This window comes from Diachasma alloeum, unplaced genomic scaffold (assembly GCF_001412515.2).
Source record: "Diachasma alloeum isolate Michigan unplaced genomic scaffold, Dall2.0 Dall_scaffold_01159, whole genome shotgun sequence".
Lineage (NCBI taxonomy): Eukaryota > Metazoa > Arthropoda > Insecta > Hymenoptera > Braconidae > Diachasma > Diachasma alloeum.
Window position 1 is genome coordinate 32,859 of NW_021681269.1, and position 22,762 is coordinate 55,620.

The 22,762-nt window shown below is 39.3% G+C and overlaps 1 protein-coding gene across 1 annotated transcript; it reads right to left on the reverse strand.

Moving 5' to 3' along the window:
- Nucleotides 1-4,479: 4,479 nt before the first annotated feature.
- LOC107045980 lies at nt 4,480-6,714 on the reverse strand. Its single transcript, XM_015268406.1, has one exon. It carries the CDS (start codon nt 6,712-6,714, stop codon nt 4,480-4,482), a length of 2,235 nt encoding a protein of 744 aa, XP_015123892.1.
- Between the last annotated feature and the right edge of the window lie 16,048 nt (nt 6,715-22,762).

Here is a 22,762-nt window from a genome sequence, read left to right on the forward strand (position 1 = left end):
GATTGTCCATCGAGTACCCATACCCTGTCAGCAATTGAAAAACTCAGAAACTGGACTGGTGATCCGAGTTCCAGTTCATCTGATGAGACACACTATCGAAATCTTGTTGAATGCAGAAAGGCAAACAAAAAGAAGACATCAAGGAAGCATTATAGTTCTGAGACAAAGTTGATGATGATTAATTTTTTGATTAATAATGGTGTAATTGAAAAGGCCCTAGTGAAGGCGACGTGGGATAATTTGTGTAAGGCAGGAACACTGGATCCCCCCAGAACACCAGAATCCCTTGTCATGCAGTTTAAAAGTCATCTCGTTCACGAGTTTGCTCAATTCACTACAGACCCCGGAGCCTTGTATAAGTTTCTGCTCTTGCAGCAGAAACACGAGGAGGCATGCGGTGAGAGAGCTGAGAAGAAAAGGGAGAAAAACTTGAATTTTCAGTAAAATAAAACTATTTTCAGGTCGTTTTTTTATGATACTCTAACATATTTGATCATAATAAAGATTAATCAGTTTCACTTTTAATTATAATGATGATTTAATGGTAACTCATTCAATTTATATTAATAAAATGGGAAAAATTATAAATATTTCTTATTGCTCTAGTAATCCACTCGTAAAGTTCCATTTATGTTGCTATTCAAAGAACACCCATGGTGGACACTCGAAACTAGAACTTGAAAACACGACAGTAGACAGAGATAATATTAGAAGACACACTTAGAAGAAAATTTGATAGATTTCAGTTGACGATAAATCGTCTGTTAAAGGGTTCAACCTTCCTCAAACTAGGCCTGCGAAGATATTCAGGAAGTAGACATGAGAAGTTTGAGTCTTTGGGCAGGGTTGTATTCTGTTCCAGAATCTGATCGCTGCTTCGAGGGCTGTGGAAACCTTCACCTTCCCGACTTTTTGGCTCATTAGCCTCCTATCACCATCACCGTCGCTTGATCAATGCTGAATCTACTCTGCCTCGGTCTCTTCTCCGTCTTCTGCTCAGTGGACGACTGTCACAGAACCTTCAGGTCCAACAGAATCCTGAATCATTCCCAGTAGTTTTATTACTCACTACTTTATTTTTATTTCTCACGACTTTCAGTAGTTATACGAAAGTCAGTGCCATTTATACGAGACTTTAACGACAATGGCGGAACTGTCACAAATGGACTTGGCAGTCTATCCTCTCGATCGCCCTTTTCATCACTGCCTCATGTATTTTTCTAATCCTTGAACTGCTTTTGTAAATGAAGGTCTTGGGTGATGAGAATCAGGCGAGGAAGCCTTCATTGAAGACACTGAACTAGGACTGAGTTTGAAAGCAGCTTGGTACTTCATTAGTCGATAGACACTAGGGCAGAATCCCTGAAGAAGCATCACGAGGTCTATGAGGAGGGGAATGGTAATCTCTGATACTTGATGTCCATTTCGTTGGTGCCCTTGTAATAACAATCAGTCTCAGGATAGCTTCAAAGTGTGAAATTTCGAGTTCTGCTGGGTTTGACTGACCTCAGATCAATACTAATGTGGTAATGGTGTTGACGTTGTGTTCATTTCAATCAAAAATACAGCAGCAACTTAGCAAAGGTCTAGTGCCCATAAGATCTCATCCAAAACCAGTACTCGGGATGAAGAATCACATCCACGTTGTTCACCTTGCCGTGTCCTCCAAGTAAAAGATAATTCGAATACTGAAATGGAAAACAACAGAGATAAGTCCATTAATAATGAATAGATAGTTTATAGATGTAGGATCATAATCATGAGGACATAGGATATTTATTTTAATGGAATAATAAGCATATATTTGAGTTAAAATCGAATTAGTAAAAGTACATCTTCAAATGAGCTAAGCTGCTCTACATCTTCACGCGACATCCGTCCGATTACAACTGACTTACTCTTCGTTCTCTCATTCGGGCAAACACTCTTTTCTTTCTCTATTTCAAAATGCTCTTTCTCTCTCCCACTCATTCTCAACCAATATACCCTTTGTTCCAAAAAGTGACCTCACTGTTCGTCATCCAGGCCACCCTCATTCACCCAAGAAAACTCTCGAAACTAAACAAGACCGTAATAAAACTGTCACACAGCATAAACACTTTTCATTTCACACTTCACTCGAGCATACGCTACAAACAACCTTTTTCTTCCACGCAATATTCTTCGAAAACTTATCGTCTCTAATATTTAGTCTATAATGAACTCTTATTCTAAATATCTGGCGACACAACGACTTTTCACTTCTCCATACCATTTCAATAGGTTCTTTCTTCAGACCTCAACATACATACACACTAATTCACTGATTCCACATCCTGCCATCCTGCACTGGTATCGACCTCGATACCACGATTCACTTTTTGCCATTTTCCTCAACAGCATCATCCTCGTCATCAGTGAACCACTCGTCGTAATCCTTGATCGTCTTAGCCCAAGGCTTCATAAAATCTGCTGCAGAGCTCGTACGATTGGGACCCTCGTGGTCTCCAACCTTTTCCACTACATACCGATTATTGCGCATGACCGTAACGATTTTGTACGGACCCAAAAACTTAGGGTACAGCTTGAGTCCTCCTCCAAACTGTGTACGTTGAATGGCGACTAAATCACCAACTGCGTAGCCCTCAGCCGGTTTTCTCTTCCGGTTGAATGTCCTCTTATTTTCTTCTTGGATTTTCAAAATGTTTTGTCTCGCTTCATCACGAAGAGTTGTGCGTTTCTCTTCGTACAACTTGATGAATTCATCTTCCACCAATTGTCTCAATTGTTGATCATCAGCTAACTTCATTTTTTCACCAATTAATAATTCGAAAGGTGTCTTCTTCGTACTTCTGCTGAGTGTAGAGTTCATAAATTGTTGCACCTGACCAACGTGTTTCCACCATTCCATGGGATTGTCTGCTGACAACTTTGATAAAATTGGAATAATCACGCGGTTCATTCTCTCCACCTGACCATTCGCCCGTGGTACACCTGTTGTAATTAGAACATGTTCAATGTTTTCTGCCTTGCAATACTCATCGAACGCGTTAGCCGTAAACGCAGTGCCTCGATCGGAAACAATTCGCCTGGGATTTCCAAAAGTCACCGCCTGTAATTTGAGTCTGCCAATCGCTTCTTCTGCTGTCGTCGATTTCGTTGGATACAGCCATGAAAACTTGGTAAAAGCATCAACCACAACAAACAAATGATTGTATGCCTTCTTCGTGGAGGGCATTGGACCCAAATAGTCAATGTGATAAGTGTCCAATGGAACAGTGCCCTTTTCAATGGGATTTAACAATCCATCACTTTTCCCATACTTTTTCTCCAAAACTATACATTTCACGCAACTTTCAATCACCTTCTGAATTTTTTGTCTCATGTTAGGAAACCAATACTCACGTTTCAACATAAATTCGACTTTATTCCAGCCAAAATGTCCTTGTTCATGAGCCTGCTTGATGACGTCATACTGCATCGCTTTGGGTATCACCATGAGTTCATCTCCACCAACCTCGCGATACAATACACCTCTTTTTAACATCGAAAAATCATCATTTTGTCCAGCTTGAACTGATTCAATTATTTTCTTCAACTCAGGATCTTCTTTTTGCGCCTTTTTAATTTTCTCGATCAAACTGTCTCGGCCTTCCTGCACTAATAAAATCTCAACTGGGTTTCTGCTTAATGCATCGACATGACGCATGGACATACCTGGCCGATGTTCAATCGTGTAATCAAATTGATCAATTAATAACGCCCAGTGTGACACTTTCAACAACAAGTCTTTCTTTTTCATCGTCCACACAAACGCTTGACAGTCTGTCACAATCTTAAAATGAATGCCCAACAAATAAACCCGAAATTTGTCCAACGCCTTCACAACGGCCAATATCTCCAATTCGTAGCTGGTGAATTTTTCCTCAGCGGGTGTCGTCTTCCAGCTCGCATAATAGACCGGATGTAGCTTACCATCCTCGGGATCTTTCTGTAGTAACACAGCGCCTAGTCCACCCATACACGCATCTGTGTGTAACTCTGTCTCCGCACCAACACGATACAATTTGAGCACTGGAGCTGTTGTCAATGCCGCCTTTAACTTCTCGAATGATGCTTTTTGTTTGTCACCAAATTCAAATTTGACACCATCTCTCAGCAACTGAGATAAGGGGCGTGCCTCCACAGCAAATTGGGGAATAAATTTTCGAAAATACCCCGTGAGTCCTAAAAAACTTTGCACCTGTTTCACTGTTTTTGGAATCGGGAATTTTGCCACCGCTAATGTCTTCTTATCGGAAGGTTGAATCTGTCCAGCCTCCACAATGTATCCCAAATACTCAACTCGTTTCACCAACAATTTACACTTTCTCCAGTTTATCACCAAACCGTACTCACTCGCCGTGTTCAACACAATTTTCAACTTCTCCAAGTTTTCTTTTTCGTCTTTAGCAGGAATAATTAAATCATCCAAATAAACCAAAACGACACCACTTGTAATCATTGGACTAATTGATCCTCGATCAATGGCAACGGATTTCTGTCCTTTATGATTTTTTTATTGAGTAACCGATAATCAACACAGAGTCTCAGTGACCCATTTTCCTTCTCCCTCAGCACTATAGGGCTAGCATAATCGGATACACTCGGTTTCACAACACCTTCGTCGATCCACTTCTCAATAATTTCATTCACTCGTTTTTTCTGCTCAGCTGAGAGTCGTCGTGGATGCTGAGATACAGGTACATCATCTTGTAAAATAATCCGCATTTTTACCCCCGTATCTTTCGTTTTCGTCGGTGTGTAATTCTCCACTAACTCTCGTAATTCACCCTTGATTTGTGGATCAATTACGTGTTGAATCGAAACCTCATAGTCATTTTCAGTCACTTCACACACATTGATAACCAATACCTCATTCCAGCCAGTGTCACCTGTCTCCACAAAATTTTCATCCGATTCAATTTTCTTCAAAACTGCTTGTCTGTGTTTTACTCGTACTTCCGCATGATCAGACAATTCACCACCCACTAATAAATCGTGTCCGAGAAATTCATCTGGAACTACATCAAAATTGAATTTAAACGTCAAATCGTCGATAATTATATCCGCCTTAAAACGCCCAAGTGTACGTTGGTTTAGCGCACCAACACCGTCAAAAGGGATGGTCTTTGACTCGAGCTTCGGAGCTCCGAGCCTCACGTAGCAACTTGACCGCACCAGATGTAAGTCACTCCCTGAATCCAACACAGCTGTAACCTCTTTACCCAAAATTTTGACCTGCTTATATGTTTTCTTGTCCCCTGATTTTAACGCGTCACAACGATTCTTCTCTTTTTTTTCTTCTTTTCCCTTTTCACCTCTGGTATTTTTCTTTTCTTTTGTACACTTTGTAGACAAATGTCCAAATTCATTGCAGTTAAAACATCTTGGCCCTTTTTCCTTGTCTGGACAATTATCACCGAAGTGCGCCTTGCTGCCACAATTAAAACAATGCAATTTGTTTTTTCCACCATCTCGTGTGTGATTCGACATCTTCATCTTATCATTTTTCTGGGGTTGCTTCACGTTCGCCTTCGTTCTACTATTTTTCTTCTGCGTCTCATACTGCTTCAATTTTTTCCTTAACTCTTTCACCGTCGATGCACCATATAAAATTGATTTATTCACTTCTTCATCTTGAATACCATCGATAATGTACTGTAGCTTAGCCTCTAACTCAATGTCACCGTGGCTAGCCATCTCTAATACGCGATATACATATGCTTCATAACTTTCGTCACTTTTTTTCTTCACATTACCCAACTGTTCATGCACTTGTTTACTGTTCACCGTTTTGGAAAATTCTTTAATTAACCGTTTCTTTAATTTACTCCACTCCTTGGCATGACACTCGTAATTTGCAAATAATTTTGCAGATCCATCTAATAACTTCTTTGCATAAATCACCTTTTGTGCCTCTGACCACGAACACTTTTCCGCGGTTTCTTCGAAAGTAGAAAACCAATGTCGAATATTTTGGCTTCCATCACCACTGAATCTTTCAAGAGCATCTTCAACATCTTTAAACGTCAATGTAGAACGTGGATAACCGAACAAACGATACATCCCACTGTTCTCGCCTGCGTTGAGCCCATTGTTCACAACATGTGTTTCTCGTTTACCCTGACTGTCGTCTTCAGAGTCATTGTCAGAACTCTCGTCACTTTCTTCACTTTCTGAACTGCTGTCATCTTTTCCCTCCAGAGCCGCCTTTAGTCTTGTGATCAGTACTGCCTTCGTGCCCCACGTCTTCAATCCCAATTCTTTGAGTCGTGACTTCAAATCTTTGGACTTCAACTTTTCAAAATCATTTACTTCTTCTTTGTGAGAGTTATCGCCATTCTTGCCATTAACACCATCGACAATTTCACCACTTTTCACCGTTGACTCTGCTGACCTCAAGCGTTCGACCAGTGCCGCCTTTTTACCCGTCACCTTGAGTTGTAAGGCACGTAATCGAGCTTTCAGTTCACCAACTTCCAGAGTATCCAAATTGTCTTCATATTCACTTTCTTCTTCTTCATTGTCTTCCATGGGGAGATCTTTCGACTTACGTGTCAAATCAACTTTTTTAAGTCGACTAATCAACACTTCCTTTGACCCTTTGGTCGATAGGCCAAGCACTTGGAGTTTGCTCCTCAACTCCTCAATGTCCAACTCCTCATACGCCTCAGCTGTCACGGAACCAGTCATTTTAACACCTTAAATACGCTACACAAAAAATCGAGTGGCCGTCTGCCTATTGTGTACCGCACGCACTTTAACCGAATTCCCAGGTATGAGTTGTCACCATTGACTTCACCTTTAAAATGTCATCACTCCACTTTAAAATATCTTTATTGCCTTGACATGATCCCGGACGAGCCCCCAATTTGTAGGATCATAATCATGAGGACATAGGATATTTATTTTAATGGAATAATAAGCATATATTTGAGTTAAAATCGAATTAGTAAAAGTACATCTTCAAATGAGCTAAGCTGCTCTACATCTTCACGCGACATCCGTCCGATTACAACTGACTTACTCTTCGTTCTCTCATTCGGGCAAACACTCTTTTCTTTCTCTATTTCAAAATGCTCTTTCTCTCTCCCACTCATTCTCAACCAATACACCCTTTGTTCCAAAAAGTGACCTCACTGTTCGTCATCCAGGTCACCCTCATTCACCCAAGAAAACTCTCAAAACTAAACAAGACCGTAATAAAACTGTCACACAGCATAAACACTTTTCATTTCACACTTCACTCGAGCATACGCTACAAACAACCTTTTTCTTCCACGCAATATTCTTCGAAAACTTATCGTCTCAAATATTTAGTCTATAATGAACTCTTATTCTAAATATCTGGCGACACAACGACTTTTCACTTCTCCATACCATTTCAATAGGTTCTTTCTTCAGACCTCAACATACATACACACTAATTCACTGATTCCACATAGATGATATTTAATTTTTATTATAATTAAATCAAGCCCAGTTGAATGACAATAGGAGTAAAATTACGATAAAACAAAACAAGAAGAAAGTATCAATTTTAGAAAGGTTTCCATCAGACAATAATCGGATTTAAGAAATAATCCAAATTGGAAAATTTTTGTCGAAAAATTGATGAAATTCTTGCCTTTCTATTTTTACAATTGATCAGGTTTCAACAATATTTCCACTTCTAATTATCAATCAATGTTAAAGTTGGATGCAAATTAAAGCTAATATAATTTTTTATTGATTGCACTTAATTATAATCAATTTTAGAAAAAAATCGAGGAGATACGACGATATGTGTCATTAACCATTTGTAAGGCCCGGTTGCAACCACGTCTGTTAACTAAACTGCCAGATAACGGTCTGTTAGTCCATAAGGATTACACATGGATAAATTTATCCTGGGGTAAAAATAGTTAACAGGGCTCGACCGGGCCTTAGGCTCGGTTGCACCATCGTCTGTTAACTAAACCGCCAGATAACGGTCTGTTAGTCCATAAGGATTACACATGGATAAATTTATCCCGGGGGTAAAAACAGCTAACAGGGGTTGGTGCAACCGGGCCTTAGTATAATTGAAAAAGTTAATTCACGAAAGAGAAAAATTATCGTTTCAAAAGACTAATAATTCAGAGGTTTGATTATGCTGAATAATATTATAACGATAGAGTAGTTAATATACATTTGATTTCATCGATTATGAGTCAATGAAGACGGAAGTTCATAACAATTGAAAGTTCGGAGAGGAATTGGAAAATATATTTTTGAAAATCTTGTCAGTAACTAACAGTACCAATGGATTGTGTTTAATGATTCTATCCTCAAATGCTCAGAACTATTTTTTTCAAAATATCCTGCTCAATTAAATCTTATTCATTGTATTGGTAATTGATTGATGAATTATTCTATTATTACCCAAATAACATTGATTGATAAGCTTAAATAATTCGATTAATTTGAAGGATGACTGCATCGCTCAGTTGCTTCAGAATCCTACAAAAAAAAGTAATTCCAAATAGTAAAAGAATATTTTTCATCCGTTCGTGTACTAACCGCTGTTTGAAAAACGATGGATTCATGTATGACCATGATTTATCTATGAATAAACCATAGTAAATATCTCGTAGCTGGATCATTTAGCGACTCGGAGGGAGTCTTGGCGATCTATTCAAGCACAAAGTTGCTGTATTCAAATACGAAGTCGTTGTCCTTCCACCATAGTAAATTAAAGTCTCGAGGTAAATATTTAGCTGTCATTTGGTCTATTAAAACTAAATAATTCACTGGGTAAAACTCCGTGATCCTAAAGCCACAATGACTTTTTGTGAACCTCACTGAAAATCACTTCAGTGCATTATAGGGATGATTTCGTTAACACTCACTACTGAAACAATAATGAAACCATTACTTATTTTCTTTATTGAAAAATAACAGTGAATGAACAAACCTTTTGGTGCATTCTGTTCCTCCTCCATATTCTCAGTCAACATCAAACAAGAAATCGGCTTCAGCACCGCAATAGTCTCTAGATATCTATTCATCTCATTGAACTAATAAACAAACAGCTCAGTAATTTCCAGGAACTCTAGCCCCATCCTCCACTTAGTGACTCCCCCAGGACCATCTTGCTCTTAATATTCTCCCAATGAGCCGGGCTCCTGTCGAACTCATTCGCCATATAAGAATCCACCAACTCGAGCTTATGGTTGTTCTCTAGCTTGGAGATCGGCTCCAACAGCAAGAGCCTTGCTCCTTCTTCAATCTAAATCTCTCCAGGTTTATTAGCTTCAGTATAAAATCCGTCCTAAATTCATCTGAGGAATCAGAGCATTCTCCAAGCTCCAGGGTCTCTAGGCTAGCCAAAGTTGACAAATTTAATTTTCTTCTTCCTACTCATCTGATTGAACTAATAAACAAACAGCTCAGTAATTTTTAGGAACTCTAGTCCAATCCTTCACTCAGGACCATTTTACTGTTTATATTCTCCCAATTAGCCAGGCACTTGTCGAATTCATTCGACACATGAGACATCACCAACTCGAGCTGACGGTGTTTCTTCAGCCTGGAGACTCTCTCCAACAACAAGAGTCCTTCAACCAGAGCCCTATCAAATTCAGTCGACACATGAGATTTTATCAACTCGAGCTGATGGTATTTCTTCAGCTTGGAGACCCTCTCCAACAACACGAGTCCTTCAATCAGAGCCCTGTCAAACTCATTCGCCACATCAGAGTTGACCAACTCGAGCTGATGGTGTTTCTTCAGCCTGAAGACCCTCTCCAACAACACGACTCCTTCATCCAAAGCCCTGCCCAACTTATTCGACACATCAGAATTCACCAACTCGAATTGATGGTGTTCCTTCAGCCTGGAGACCCTCTCCAACAACAAGCGTCCTTCAACCAGAGCTGTCTCAAACTCATTCGACACATGACATTTTATCAACTGGAGCTGATGGTGTTTCTACAGCTTGGAGACACTCTCCAACAACACGAGTCCTTCTACCAGAGTCCTGCCCCTTCTTCAACCAGAGCAGTTGGAATAAATCAGAGATTCTTTGCTGGATATAGTGTGTTAACCCCTGACTTTTATCCAAGAAGTATTTTTTCATATTTTCTGGTGGTTTTAATATATTTTTGCGTTGCTCGGTTGAACATTAATTGATTTTTCATGTGTGATACTTTGCCTGACAAATGACGATTAATCATCATGCACCACATGGAGATGTAAGTATCAATTATTATTTCCATGGCTCTGGTTTGCAGTTTGTCTCTGTGGTCGGTATTGTCGCATATAATCCACCAATTATCGACAACTTCATGAACACTCAACAGTAAAACCTTGCTAATTTGCCAGTAATGGCAAACTTTAGGCATGATTTCATTCAAATGTTGATGAACAGTTTCATAAATTCTCTCAAATGTACAGGCTGGATCCTGTGAGTTCTCAGATATTCTAATCAAGGAATGTTGGCAGCTTTGACAGGTTTTCACACTGGGCAAGTGCAATAGTCGTTGTCTAATCAAATCGATTGAGGTGCGTAATGACTTCCCATCGAAATTGTCCTTGCGTGCTAATGCTTCTTCCTCGGCAGTAAAAATGTTTTCTTCGTCGTCATCTACATTAGCAGTCATTTCCCTCAATTCCTTACTATTGGAAATCATGTCGTCCACAGCGAATAACATTTCGCCATTACAGGTACTCTCACAATTAGTCACCACGGATTGTGGACTCGTTAAGTTTGTGATGAGCAGAGCTTTGAAAATCCCTGTAAACTGCCAGCATGACGGCATGATGTTGCGACCACCAAAACTTCTAACGAGACCGAAGAAATTCTCTAATACATCTTGACTTAGAAGACGGACGATTAATTCCGTAAAACCCTTCGACACCAATAAATTCCATAATTTCTGAATTCCCTCAATGATAAGGATCCAACTATGGAGAGTCGGTACAGGTCTGCACTTATTTAGCGTTTCAGGATCGACGAAACGCATTCTCTTCAGTTCAACTAGTGCCTCTTCCCAAAATGTATGGTGAGGACTCTCCGCGGTGACCTTGCATCGTAATGGGGCTTGAGGATCAGAGGGTAAATGGCCATTGACTGAGTCGAATAAGTCCTTGAAGAAGTAAAGGATGTGAGCCATGTCTCGTCCCGCCTTTTCCGAGATACTCTGCGGCCCATCTGAAGTGTCTACGAAGCCTATGGACAGAGGCATAAGGTTTCAATATCATTATAGACTACTCTGTATTTGACTATGATATAAAAAAGTTAATAATCAATCACTGACCAACAATTTTGGAGAGATCGACAATATAGTCAGCAACACTCTTGCTCAACACCTGTGCCGCACACTTGACACGCATTTTTTTAATTGTATCTGCGAAGATGTGTTCATCAGTCAGCTTGGCCATCAAATTATTGCTTTTCATATTGGAAGTGGTGCTTATTGTGTATGCTCTCTGGATAATTTCCCACTTAGTGAACCGGCGATCGGATAAATCCTTTAATTCCTCGGGATTTACGTCAAACTCCAAAGGTTTAGTCAGCAGATTATTCCTCACTCCTTTCTCACCATGAGGTGGGCATATAAGAGGAATAGCTTCATGCCCTTCAATTTCCATTAAATCTAACAAAAAAGATTCCATCATAATTAGTTAATATCAAATTTGTGATTACTAGGAATTATATCAAATTTTGAGCGTTGTGAATGATGACATCATTCATGAAATTTAGGATTAATTTGAAAAATTAACGAACATTTTAGGGGTGTGCGAATAAGGAACGAATCGAATCGAATATTAGAATTTTTCGAATAATTCGAAACGATCGAATAATTCGAATATTCCAAATAAGAAAAATTATTCGAATGGAAGTATTTGAAGTGTTTCCCCTACGAATCCAATGAGTGCAACGGGAGCCGCCTAGCTATAATCGTTCTCGAGCACTAAGCGAAAAACCAGAATCCTATCCCTATAACTAAAGGGACAGCTAACTGTATTTTCATCTATACGTGGAGAACCGTTGCAGATAGGACATTTTCGTTGATTGCATCGTGTTCCTGAGCTCAAAATCTATAAAGGACAACATAAAAAATCAATTTTGTTTTTCAACGAAAAATCCATTTTTTTTAAAGGCTATAGGCTTGCCGTTTTTTTTTGAGATTTTCAAAAGTATCGATAGTCACATATATGATCAGAACTTTCGATGTATTTTTTCCCGAGGAATCTAATGAGTACAACCGGAGCCCTCTATCTAGAGCCGTTCTCGAGATATTCACCAAAAACCATAGTTACACTTGTTACAACTATGTATTTTCATCTGTAAGTGGAAATATCTACCGCATCGCCTGATTGAATTTTTTTCTCCGTGTTGGATCATTTCCGAATTATTTTAAATCTTAGAATTATTCGAGACAGTCAATTTATTTGTTTTTGGATCGAATAATTCGAATTCGATTCGCGACGAATTATTAGAATTTTCGAATATTCGCACACTCCTAGAAAATTTTTTTTTTATATGTAATAAATTTGAAAATTTTGATGACAACTCAAATTTCCAATTTCTTTTAGAAAATCCATCCACGAATTGAGAATTTGGAATGGATTAGTAATTTAAGACAAATGTCACTTGACTGATGATTTTGTTGAGGGAAACATGAGGGGTTCTGGGGGAAATGATTGGGGGAGGTGAAATTCTCGACTGATGAGTGTCTTGGGGGGTTGAAGGGGTAGTGTTCTGGATGTTCTGATTATCGATGGAGGTTTTGATGATGTCCAGACTTCAGGATCATAATTTTGACGACAATGTTCTTTTAAACTTCTTGCGGCAGTGGAAATTCCAGATAAATTCTGAAGATCATCAGTTTTTTTAGGGTTCTGATGATGCCCAGGGAATCCAGGGGCATCGTTCTGTGAAAAATTTTCTTGAGAAGCTCTTCAAATTGTTTAAAATGAGGAAACTCCAGAGAAATCGTGGATTCTAGGGGCTCAACGAGCATAATTTGGACATAAAAAGCCTTCAGGGTCTCTCAAATCCTTGACCCTTGATTTCCTTGTTCGCTGATTGTTGATGATAATTTTGTTGACGATTTTGATGATGTCCAGCCCCTCCAAGACCATAATTTGAACCTAAAAAGCCTTCAGTACCTTTGCAATTTCTCGAAGAAGTGTAAATCCCAGAAAAATTTCTTCGACGATTTCCAGTAATTCTAGGGTCATAATCCTGTGGTAATCCTTGTTTTGGAGCTATTCAAGCCCTTGAAAAAGGTGACACCCTTGAAAAAGCGGGAATTCCATCGTTCTCTGATTGTCGATGATCATTTCTCTGACGATTCTGATGTGCAGCCCCTCCAGGATCATAATTTGGACCTAAAGAGCCTTCAGTGCCTTTTATACTTCTCGAAGAAGTGGAAAAAATTATCAGTTGCTGATTATCGACAATCATGTTTTCGTTAATTTCCAGTAGTTCTAGGGGCATAATCCTGTGGTGATCCCTGTTTTGGAGCCATTAAACTCCCTGAAGCAGTTAAAACCCCTGAAAAATCGTGGTTTCCATCGCGCTCTGATTGTCGATGATCCTGATGATTTCTCTGATGATTCTGATGATGTCCAGCCCCTCCAGGACCATGATTTGGACCTTAAAAGCCTCGATGCCTTTTCAATTCCTGGAAGAAGTGTAAATCCCAGAAAAATTGTGCAAATCATCGGTTGGTGAATATCGATCATCATTTCTTCGATGATTTCCAGTACTTCTAGGGCCTCAATCCTGTGGTAATCCCTGTTTTGGAGCTATTAAACCCCCGTAAAAAGTTAAAACCCCTGAAAAATCGTAAATTCCATAGTTTTCTGATTGTCGATGTTCATTTCTCTGGTGATTTGCAGCCCCTCAAGAACCACAATTTGGATCTAAAAAGCCTTCAGTGCCTTGAAAACGCCTTGAAGGAGTGAGAATTATAAATTGTGCAAATCTTCAGTTTCTGATTGTCGCTGATCATTTCTCTGATGATCCTGATAATGTCCAGTCCCTCCAGCATGACACTCCTCCTCCATACCCTCTTCATTTCCCCTGAAAATCCTCAGGGAAGTCGAAACCCCAGGAAAATCTCGAAACTTTTCATCCCCTGATTGTCCCGGACGAATCATCTAGACCTTCTGATCATGTCCAGCACCTCCAGGTATCTCAAAGCAGGGCTCCAGCTCTCCCAGGTGCCTCTTAATGATGCCCCTGGACCCGGAGATTTTAAACGTGTGATTGGAGGAAGTTATCCCCTCCTTAATGGTCCTGATGACAGTCAACCCTCGATTCAGGCCTGGACAATTTGATTTTTGAGGGGTTGTGGAGCTCACTTTATCGTCTATCAGGGCTGAGAAGTTCCCTCGGTTCTTCTGGCCATCAGGTCTTAGGGAGAACGAGTCATAAAAGTCGTCTCCTTGGTCCACGGGCTGGAGAAGTGGAAGTCTGCAGAGTTTTAGGTCTCTCGAAGAGGTAAGAACTTCTGATGATGACTTGGGGTTGACGATTTTTTGTGTGTTTTAGGTAAAGTAAAAAATTTAGTCGTTGGAAAAAAGGAAATCAACTGAAATTCCATATAAATTAGGTAAATCCTTTACAAAGCTTTCCCTAAAATTCGTTATTAATTGATAAATACTCGGGGAAAATAATTACTCACGATCAGAACTCTCCACGGTATTCCCAAGCCTTGAATCTCTCTTGCTTATGAAGTACTTGAGAACGGATAGATTGATCGGTGCCTGGTCACATACCGTAGCAACAATATGGAAACCTGCCTCTTGAACCATTGTAAAGAGAGTTTCAATGCATTGGATTAAGTCAAGTCTACTGGTTGCTCCATCACAAAACCCATGAAAAATGGGGAGTTTCCAGCCACTGTTCAATCCTCTCAGCATGAAAACGATTGCATGATCAGCAAAACGACCTCGACGCTTGAATCCCCAGTCTTCAAGACCAGCAATTTTGTCCGCCAACTTGTCGTGTTGAGTTTGTAGCATCAATTTTACTTCATCCCAGATTATAATAACGTATTTTTCTATATCTGGCATATCCCTCCCCATCTGTCGGAGCTTCTCCAAGACCACTTCAGTGGGTCCAGTCTCACAAGGTATATGGTGGAGAACGTCTCTGACTGTTGTCCGTTTGGGCATAATCAAATTAGATCCAAGCATCCGATAATATTGGGCTGACTTTGTGTACAACGTGAGACCCAGCACCTTCTCATACAGACTATATCTCCTCCCCTAGGAATATGATAGAGAAAGAGAGAATTAGTATCGATCAAATAACCAGGGAACCAAAAATTAGTACAAGATATTGATTGTAGGACCCTCAATGCATAGGGAAACGATAAAAGAATGAAATAATGGGGCACCATGACCTGAACACATTCTCTCCGTACTAGAAAAACAATTTATGAATAATGCACAACACAACACTATATAATTTGTACAGGTATAAAAACTTTTACACAAGTAATTCGATTCAATTTAATTTTTTGAACGTTCACTCTTGCATCGATTTGTATCCAGCTTTACCTTGTTGTTTTTTACGCTTTGCGATTTGATAGAAAAATCCAGACTATATACATAGAATAGCACTATGTACAATTAATCGCCCGAATTACTATCTAGAATCAACTCAGTAGTGAAGTGATGAAATGAGTGTGACATGTGGTTGCAGACGCTACAGACGCGATCAGCATATTGATTTGAGAATTCATGGTTTGCTGAATATTTCAGAATCCAATGGAGGTTGCGAAATTTTAATAGATATCTTTCTTGTAGCTCACATTTCACTCTACAACAAGAGTTCTCATAAAAATTTCCCTATCTGCCTTGGATTCGAAGAAATGGTCAAACACTCACCCTTAATTCAAATTGACTTATCTCGTTATACCCCGTCACTATTGGACTGTTAAATTATACAATTCGCAAAATGAAAATATTTTCGAGAGATGTAAAATGCAATCGTGCGATGAGTCATTCACTTTTAGTCCTCTGAAAAATTCAAAAAAAAAATCATAACTCATGCATAGCATTAGCTTTCCAAGTCATCCACCGAATTCTTCTGAGAAAAAATAATCAAAAGACATGTAAAAATAGAATAAAAAATATTTCCAATAACCAACAGACACAAGCTAGAATGATGTGATTACAAGTCACAAGCGGAACCAAAAGTGAAAAAAGTTAAACACATTGATTGCTCAATATATTGGCTCACCCATGAGTCAAAGGTATTCCTATCTCGTTCGGTCTCGTTCCACCTAAGCTATAATGATAATAGGTAATGTAAATCCACATCTTATCTTATCTTATCGTGTCTCATCTTACTTTGTATATTATGAATTGATTGCTCGTTCTCTGTCCGCGATTTATGCAAAAATGATTGAATCGATTTCAATTTGGAGGAGAAATGGTGCTTGCCTCTATGATAAAGGATGTAATCCTATCGAACAGAAGGAGAAGAATCGATTTTCATGGGATTACCACTGTTAATTAGTTTAGCCACCGTTCTAACATGGGCTATAATTTATTTCACTACGTTGCAACTTTAAGTATGCAACGTAGAAACTTCTGAAAAACTCTAGAAGTTCTGGAGAATTCTTGAACCTTCTGGAGAAATGTGGAACATCCTTGAACTTTGAAGCAACTTCCCAGCTTTTCTAAAAAATTCAAGAATATTCTTGGCTTGTCTAGAAAATTTGAGAAAATTCTCGGGTTTCATATAAAATTTTAGACCATTCGAGGTTCTTCTAACAAAATTAAATAAATTCTCGGGATTTACAGTGAGTCCGAGAATATTCTAAGGTTTTCTGAAATAAAATTGCTATAGTTATTGAATCAATCATTGTTAAAAGATGAAGTCTATAATTTTAAAATGACTGTAAAGCCAATAGCAATATGAGTGTCATCATGACATAAAATTCAGACTCCATCATCTAGGTACATTACCTTGGGTTCAATACCAATGTTCTTCAGTTGCATATTCATCAATGTAGACTGACACAAAGTGAGTCTGCTCCATTTGTCTAACCGGTTGGATCTCACTACCTTACGCAGGACAATCCCCCGCTTCAAAGACCTGGTATAATTCTGTTGAGTCTGCTTTTGCTTCTTCCTCAAAGATTCGTGGGCAGAGGCCATCTGTGAATTTTTGACCATTAATTTTGCAATGAGCTTCTGTGCCTCAGCAAGCTCTCGGGAACAATCGACGTATCCTTCCCTTGGAGAAGATGGATCCTTTTCGGTCACACCCTCGTGAGTCGATAAAGCACTCCTGGTCTGTAGTGCACATGGAGCAACAACACTTTCGCTGTCATCAGTGATCATGTTACACGCAAGCATAGCTTCTGCGAGAAGATCAACATGTTGTGTTAATTCAGCTACTCCACTTGAACCTTCTTCATCTGCTGCATCCGTAATCATTTTTACACTGGGAACACTATTCGTATTTAAACTTCGTCTTTTTGAAGTGTGTGTAAAATCCGATTCAATAAAATGTTCATCACAAACAAAACACTTCGCAATGTCTTCTCCTTTAACACCTGTGAGTGACAAACCGATGGCTGCTATCCACTTCTTTAAAATCCAGTGAGGTTTGGGAATTTTGTGTTTCGGAGTAACGAGAGGAGCTTTAGATCCTAGCACTACACACCGCTCATATCTCTTGTGAGGAGCCATTTCACAAAATTTAAAATAAAACAAAACCAACAAAACATAAATAGCAAAGGGCTTATTATCAAATTTGACTCATCCACACAACTGTTTACCTATTGTTTGAGTTCAATTGCATATAGCTACACCTGAAAAGTTCCTGCCAGTAATTCAAAAATGGCGGAAATAAAAAAAAAAGACGGCTAAAGTTTTCTACTTTATCATCTTCCATAAGAAGATCTTCGTTATACCGGCTTGACACTTAACATTATACTGTAGACTCCTCCTCTATTTCGATATGCGCAAGCGCAAATCTTGTGGCGACGCTTATGTAAAAGAGCAGAACTAAATTCTCAGAAGGCTAAGAAAATAGGGAGAGACGACACCCCCTGCTTTGTACCCTTTATCCCTACCCCGCAGGCCCTATCCGCTCACCATCGAATTCTCTAGATCTTTTCCACCCCCCTCACCGCCCACCGACCCGTTCTACCCCACACCTTCCTCGCCGAACCTTCTAGAACAACCCCTCCCTCACCCCTACCCTCACAACCAAACCTTCTGGAACATTCTACCACCTCCCCTCCCCGCCCGGCTCTGGACCTGATGACTCATTTCTCAAGGTCAAATTGGTCCAGAACCGCCATTGCTATACTACTTACGCCCTTCTAGTTTCATAGAAAAATTCTCAATTTCCTCTGAGTACACTTATGGAAATGAGATATATGCAGCACTTATATCTAGCATATATTTGGCATACCACATTTTTGGCCGAAAATATATCTGACATATATTGCAGATATATGTTAAATATTTCACATCGAGATATATATGCATATTTATATCTAGGATATATCTGGCATATGACATTTTTGGCAGAAATATAAGTACAATATACTGAGATATATGTCCGGATATATTTTCTTTCCATGAGGGTAAACCAAAAAAATTTGTCTCAAAAAATTACATAAAAATGAGTCAGACTCATCTGAAGCTTGGCGATTTTATACTCTCTCAGGAAGCGGTTATACAATCTTTTGGTCCAAATTTGCGGGAAAACCAAAAAAAAAACGTTTATACGACCTTTTGGCACAACTCACGCGAATTCTTCTTATAAAGAAAAATATTTCAAAAAATGCAAGTTTAGAATCGAAGTTTCTAGAATCTAGTAGAAAGAGACATGTTTATCGGAAGAATTTCAGATTCAAGAAAAAATGTATGAAAATAAGAATAATACGGATCATTTCTCGAATTTTTTCTATAAAAATAATTCGATATGATGGTTGAGTATATCATTCTTGGAAGGCTAAATTTAACCATGATGAATTGATCAATATCATGATTTTTTTTTTCTTTGCATGTTATCATAATCAGCCTTGGCCAACTCATCTCGAGTTTTCACCGGCAACTGCTGAATTATGTGATATGGCATTTCAAATAAAGAATATTTAGGTTCAAAATGTTACGCAATTCTGATTTGGTCGTAAAAATAAGTGAGCAATATACCATGCTCCTGTGCCGTATATTTTCATTGCAATCATTTACTTTTCAATTTCACTTGGCACGGTACCGAATTGTATTGTTTCAAACACTCAATTCGAAAATTTTCGAAAGAAATTAAAACATTTGCATCATACCATACAAGTGCCTTGCCCTCCAGAGACCTCCAGATCGCTGAATTTCGGTATCTTAATCTCGTTGTTTATATTATTGTATGATCAAACGAACTTACCTGTTAGTGAAGTTCGATCGTGATTATATAAAGAACCCCGTCGAGAGATTTTAATAACTTGTAGTAGCCCGCTTGCGGCTAGATGGAGCCACACCCCTTCAGAGACCAGAGAAAAAGTTGGCTGTGGCACCTCGGTGGTGAGGGCTCGCCATCTTATCATTAGTTTAAAGTTAAGCAATAGTGTAGAAAAATTCGAAGGTTTGGGAAAGGCAGTTGAGACTGAATCTCTCGACGAGGCTCTTTATATAATCACGATCGAACTTCAGTTACAGCTAAGTTCATTTGATCGTACATTATATTCGAGCCTCGTCTTCGAGATTTTAATAACTTGTAGATGTTCAGAGATCATCCAATTGTTTCTTTTTTTTTAATAAACCCTAAATTTAATAGGAATATGAATATTGAAGAGTTTAAAGACGAATGTTAATGGACAAAAAGAATGGTTATTGACTTAGTCTTACCGACTAAGCTACCGGGAACCACTGAAAAGGTGGCAATCGACACTGCAAGGAGATTGCCGTGCTACACGCATTAGAGATTGTGTCGTTATTTTGAGAAGGTCCATTCTTGGATTGAAAAAATCCTTCTCACCTAAGTTTTGAAATACTTAGATTGCAATGTACAGGTCCAGTATTCACTTTGGAAGGAATGTCAGATGTATTCGAACGAAGCCTTCGCAACACTGCTAAGATTCTCGAAGTGATTCGTTCAGGTAAGAGAATTTTGTATCTCCCAATCCGTTAACGTAGGACTTGCCTGCGATGTTATTAAATCAGAGCATACACTCACCGGTTCATAGGTCGTGAAAAATCACCTAAGAGCTAGGGGAATGGTGAAAAACATGGAGGAATTTATATTGTTGTGACTTTCTCATACTGACCAGATCGGAGCAGGTCTTTTCGGCGCGTGTTTTTTGGCCCCACACACCGGAATGATGTTAAAAGACCCCCAAATGTAGTATTTTCTCGGTGCGCCAAAAAGTCCGGCGCCAAAAAGTCACCTACTGTGGCCAGATGTCTCGATTTGATCTTTTAATCCAGAGGTAGATTTCCAACCTAAGAAAGATGCGCCTGAAAGAATATTTGTTCTAGACTGATTAGCTCAAATCAGAGCCGATAAGAAAGATCTGGCCGAGGAGAACGAGAGGTCATTCAAAATTATCATAATTAATGATCATCTTGACTGTGTTTTTTGAATCTTTCAAGTCTTTCAGCGTAGCGTATACTCAATGCAAATATTGGACCCATACAATTTGAGAAGCTTATGAGGCGAAAGCACACTCTAATGGAATACATTGTACCAGTTTGCAGATGGTGATATGGAGTATTGATTGCGTAAATCGTTATAACGCATATCATCTTTCATAAGGCGTTTCTAGGCAAAACTTGTAAGATTCATTGATGAAATTAAGGTATTCACAAAGCTTTTTGCTTTTTAATACGGCTCAGACAACAAAGAGCCTTGACAATGTAATTTTGCATTGGTTCCATACTCTGTCACAATGGACTGAAAATCTGAACTCTCAAAAACATTTCAACTAAAAATTTAATTTAGTCCGAGAAATTATCGAACTCCAACTCAAGAGTCTCTGATGACTGGTTTCGCCGAAGCGAATAGGTAGGTTGCATGTTGTGACATTGTCTGGTATTTTTAAAATATTAGACAATGTGAAAAGGTACGTGTTGAGACAACAAGTGACAATCGACGTAAATTCTTTTTTTTATATATTCCGGCCCTTTTTGCCCTCTGATTGGCTAATCGGCCCTATCCAACCCTATGCATGCGGCTGTAGATTCTGCACTGCACCGCATTCGCACTCCTATAGAACATAGGAGTAGCATGGGAAACCACAGAAAACCCATGCCGGTACAGGCGGTCACTATATTAGCGACCTCCCGCTCGCCGGAGCCTCCGATTGAAAAACTCGGTTCCACGGGGAATCGAACTCACAACCTTTCGCACACTAGGCTCGCACCTAGCCGCTTCGGCCACCGACGTCGGTGCCGTAAATTCTTTAATCTCTCAAATATTCAAAATATATTTATTCCGATTATTGCAGTAAACTCGATATGATCCTCAATAATAAAGGAAATAATTCTTAAACAATACTTTCCTGAGAACTCTTCACCCTTCAGAAGCACGCAGTGCCATGTACACCGTTACCTATTTGTTGTTCGGTGTGCTCGTGCTTGATCTAATTTATTTACTCTATATTATTGGAGGAGAGGATATTGTTCAGAAAAGAGAAAGATTATCGAGTCATTGAACAGTCTGTATTCTAAATAATGGAACTTAATTAATTTTATAAACAGAAAAACAAATGATTTACTACCAGCGGGTCGTCACCTAAAATAATAATAATAGAAATCAAATAAGGCTATCGTTCAATAATAAAAATGAAAGAAAGAAGAATAATAAAAAATAATAATAATAATAATACAAAATGCCGAAAACTCCGGTCCACCCTACTCGATACAATCCAAAAGAATAAGGAAGCAAAGATATCTGTTGAATTGCTATCTGGAGAAACACCGAAGAGGCTCAGTTGTTCACTGATTAATTCCCCAAGGATAAAGGTACGGTGAGCAGGTCCGTAAACACTGCCAGGGCTTCCATAACGCCTCTCACCTGCGATACTAGCTGAAATATGTCTTCTCTCTCCGTTGCACCTCCGGAGAACAACCATAGAAAGGAAACGAAAGTGAAATAATAAACCCAATTAATAATATCGCAGAATATACCGTAGTTAATGCCAATCGATGTTTCCCAATATTATCTGCAGCTGAGACGCTCGTAACGCTTACAATAAATTATTGTATTTCGCTCCGGCAAGCACCGACTCGACGGCCACGCGGTTGTATCAAGATGGAGTCGATAGTCGCCGTTCGCAATGAGATTCCTCCTACCAGAGAAGCTGACAGGAGCTTCAATGAGCCCCAAAATGCTCTCGTACTGACCAATGACCCCGTCGCACCAATGACAATATTTAATATGTGCACACTCACTCTAATCACTCGTCCTGATTTAATATTACGCCTCGACTCTGTCCTTCGCCACGTGTTCGCCCGATGAATAGAATATTCGCGTAGATATTCGCCGCCTGTATTTCGTCTCGAAATTGCCCTCGGTCGCCTCAAAAACCTCCGGATAAGATCCGGGATCCTGGTTTCCACCTCCGTTGTCGAGTTTGCACGAAAAGCTTCTTAATTGGACCCACACAATAGATACGAATATTAGAGAAACTTAAAGCGATGCACAGCGATTGGCAGTAGAGATGGAAGTAAAGATGAAGGCGGAATTCGTCATTGCCCTCTCAATCTCATGCTGTCTCACTCTATTTCTCTCGTGCCTTGA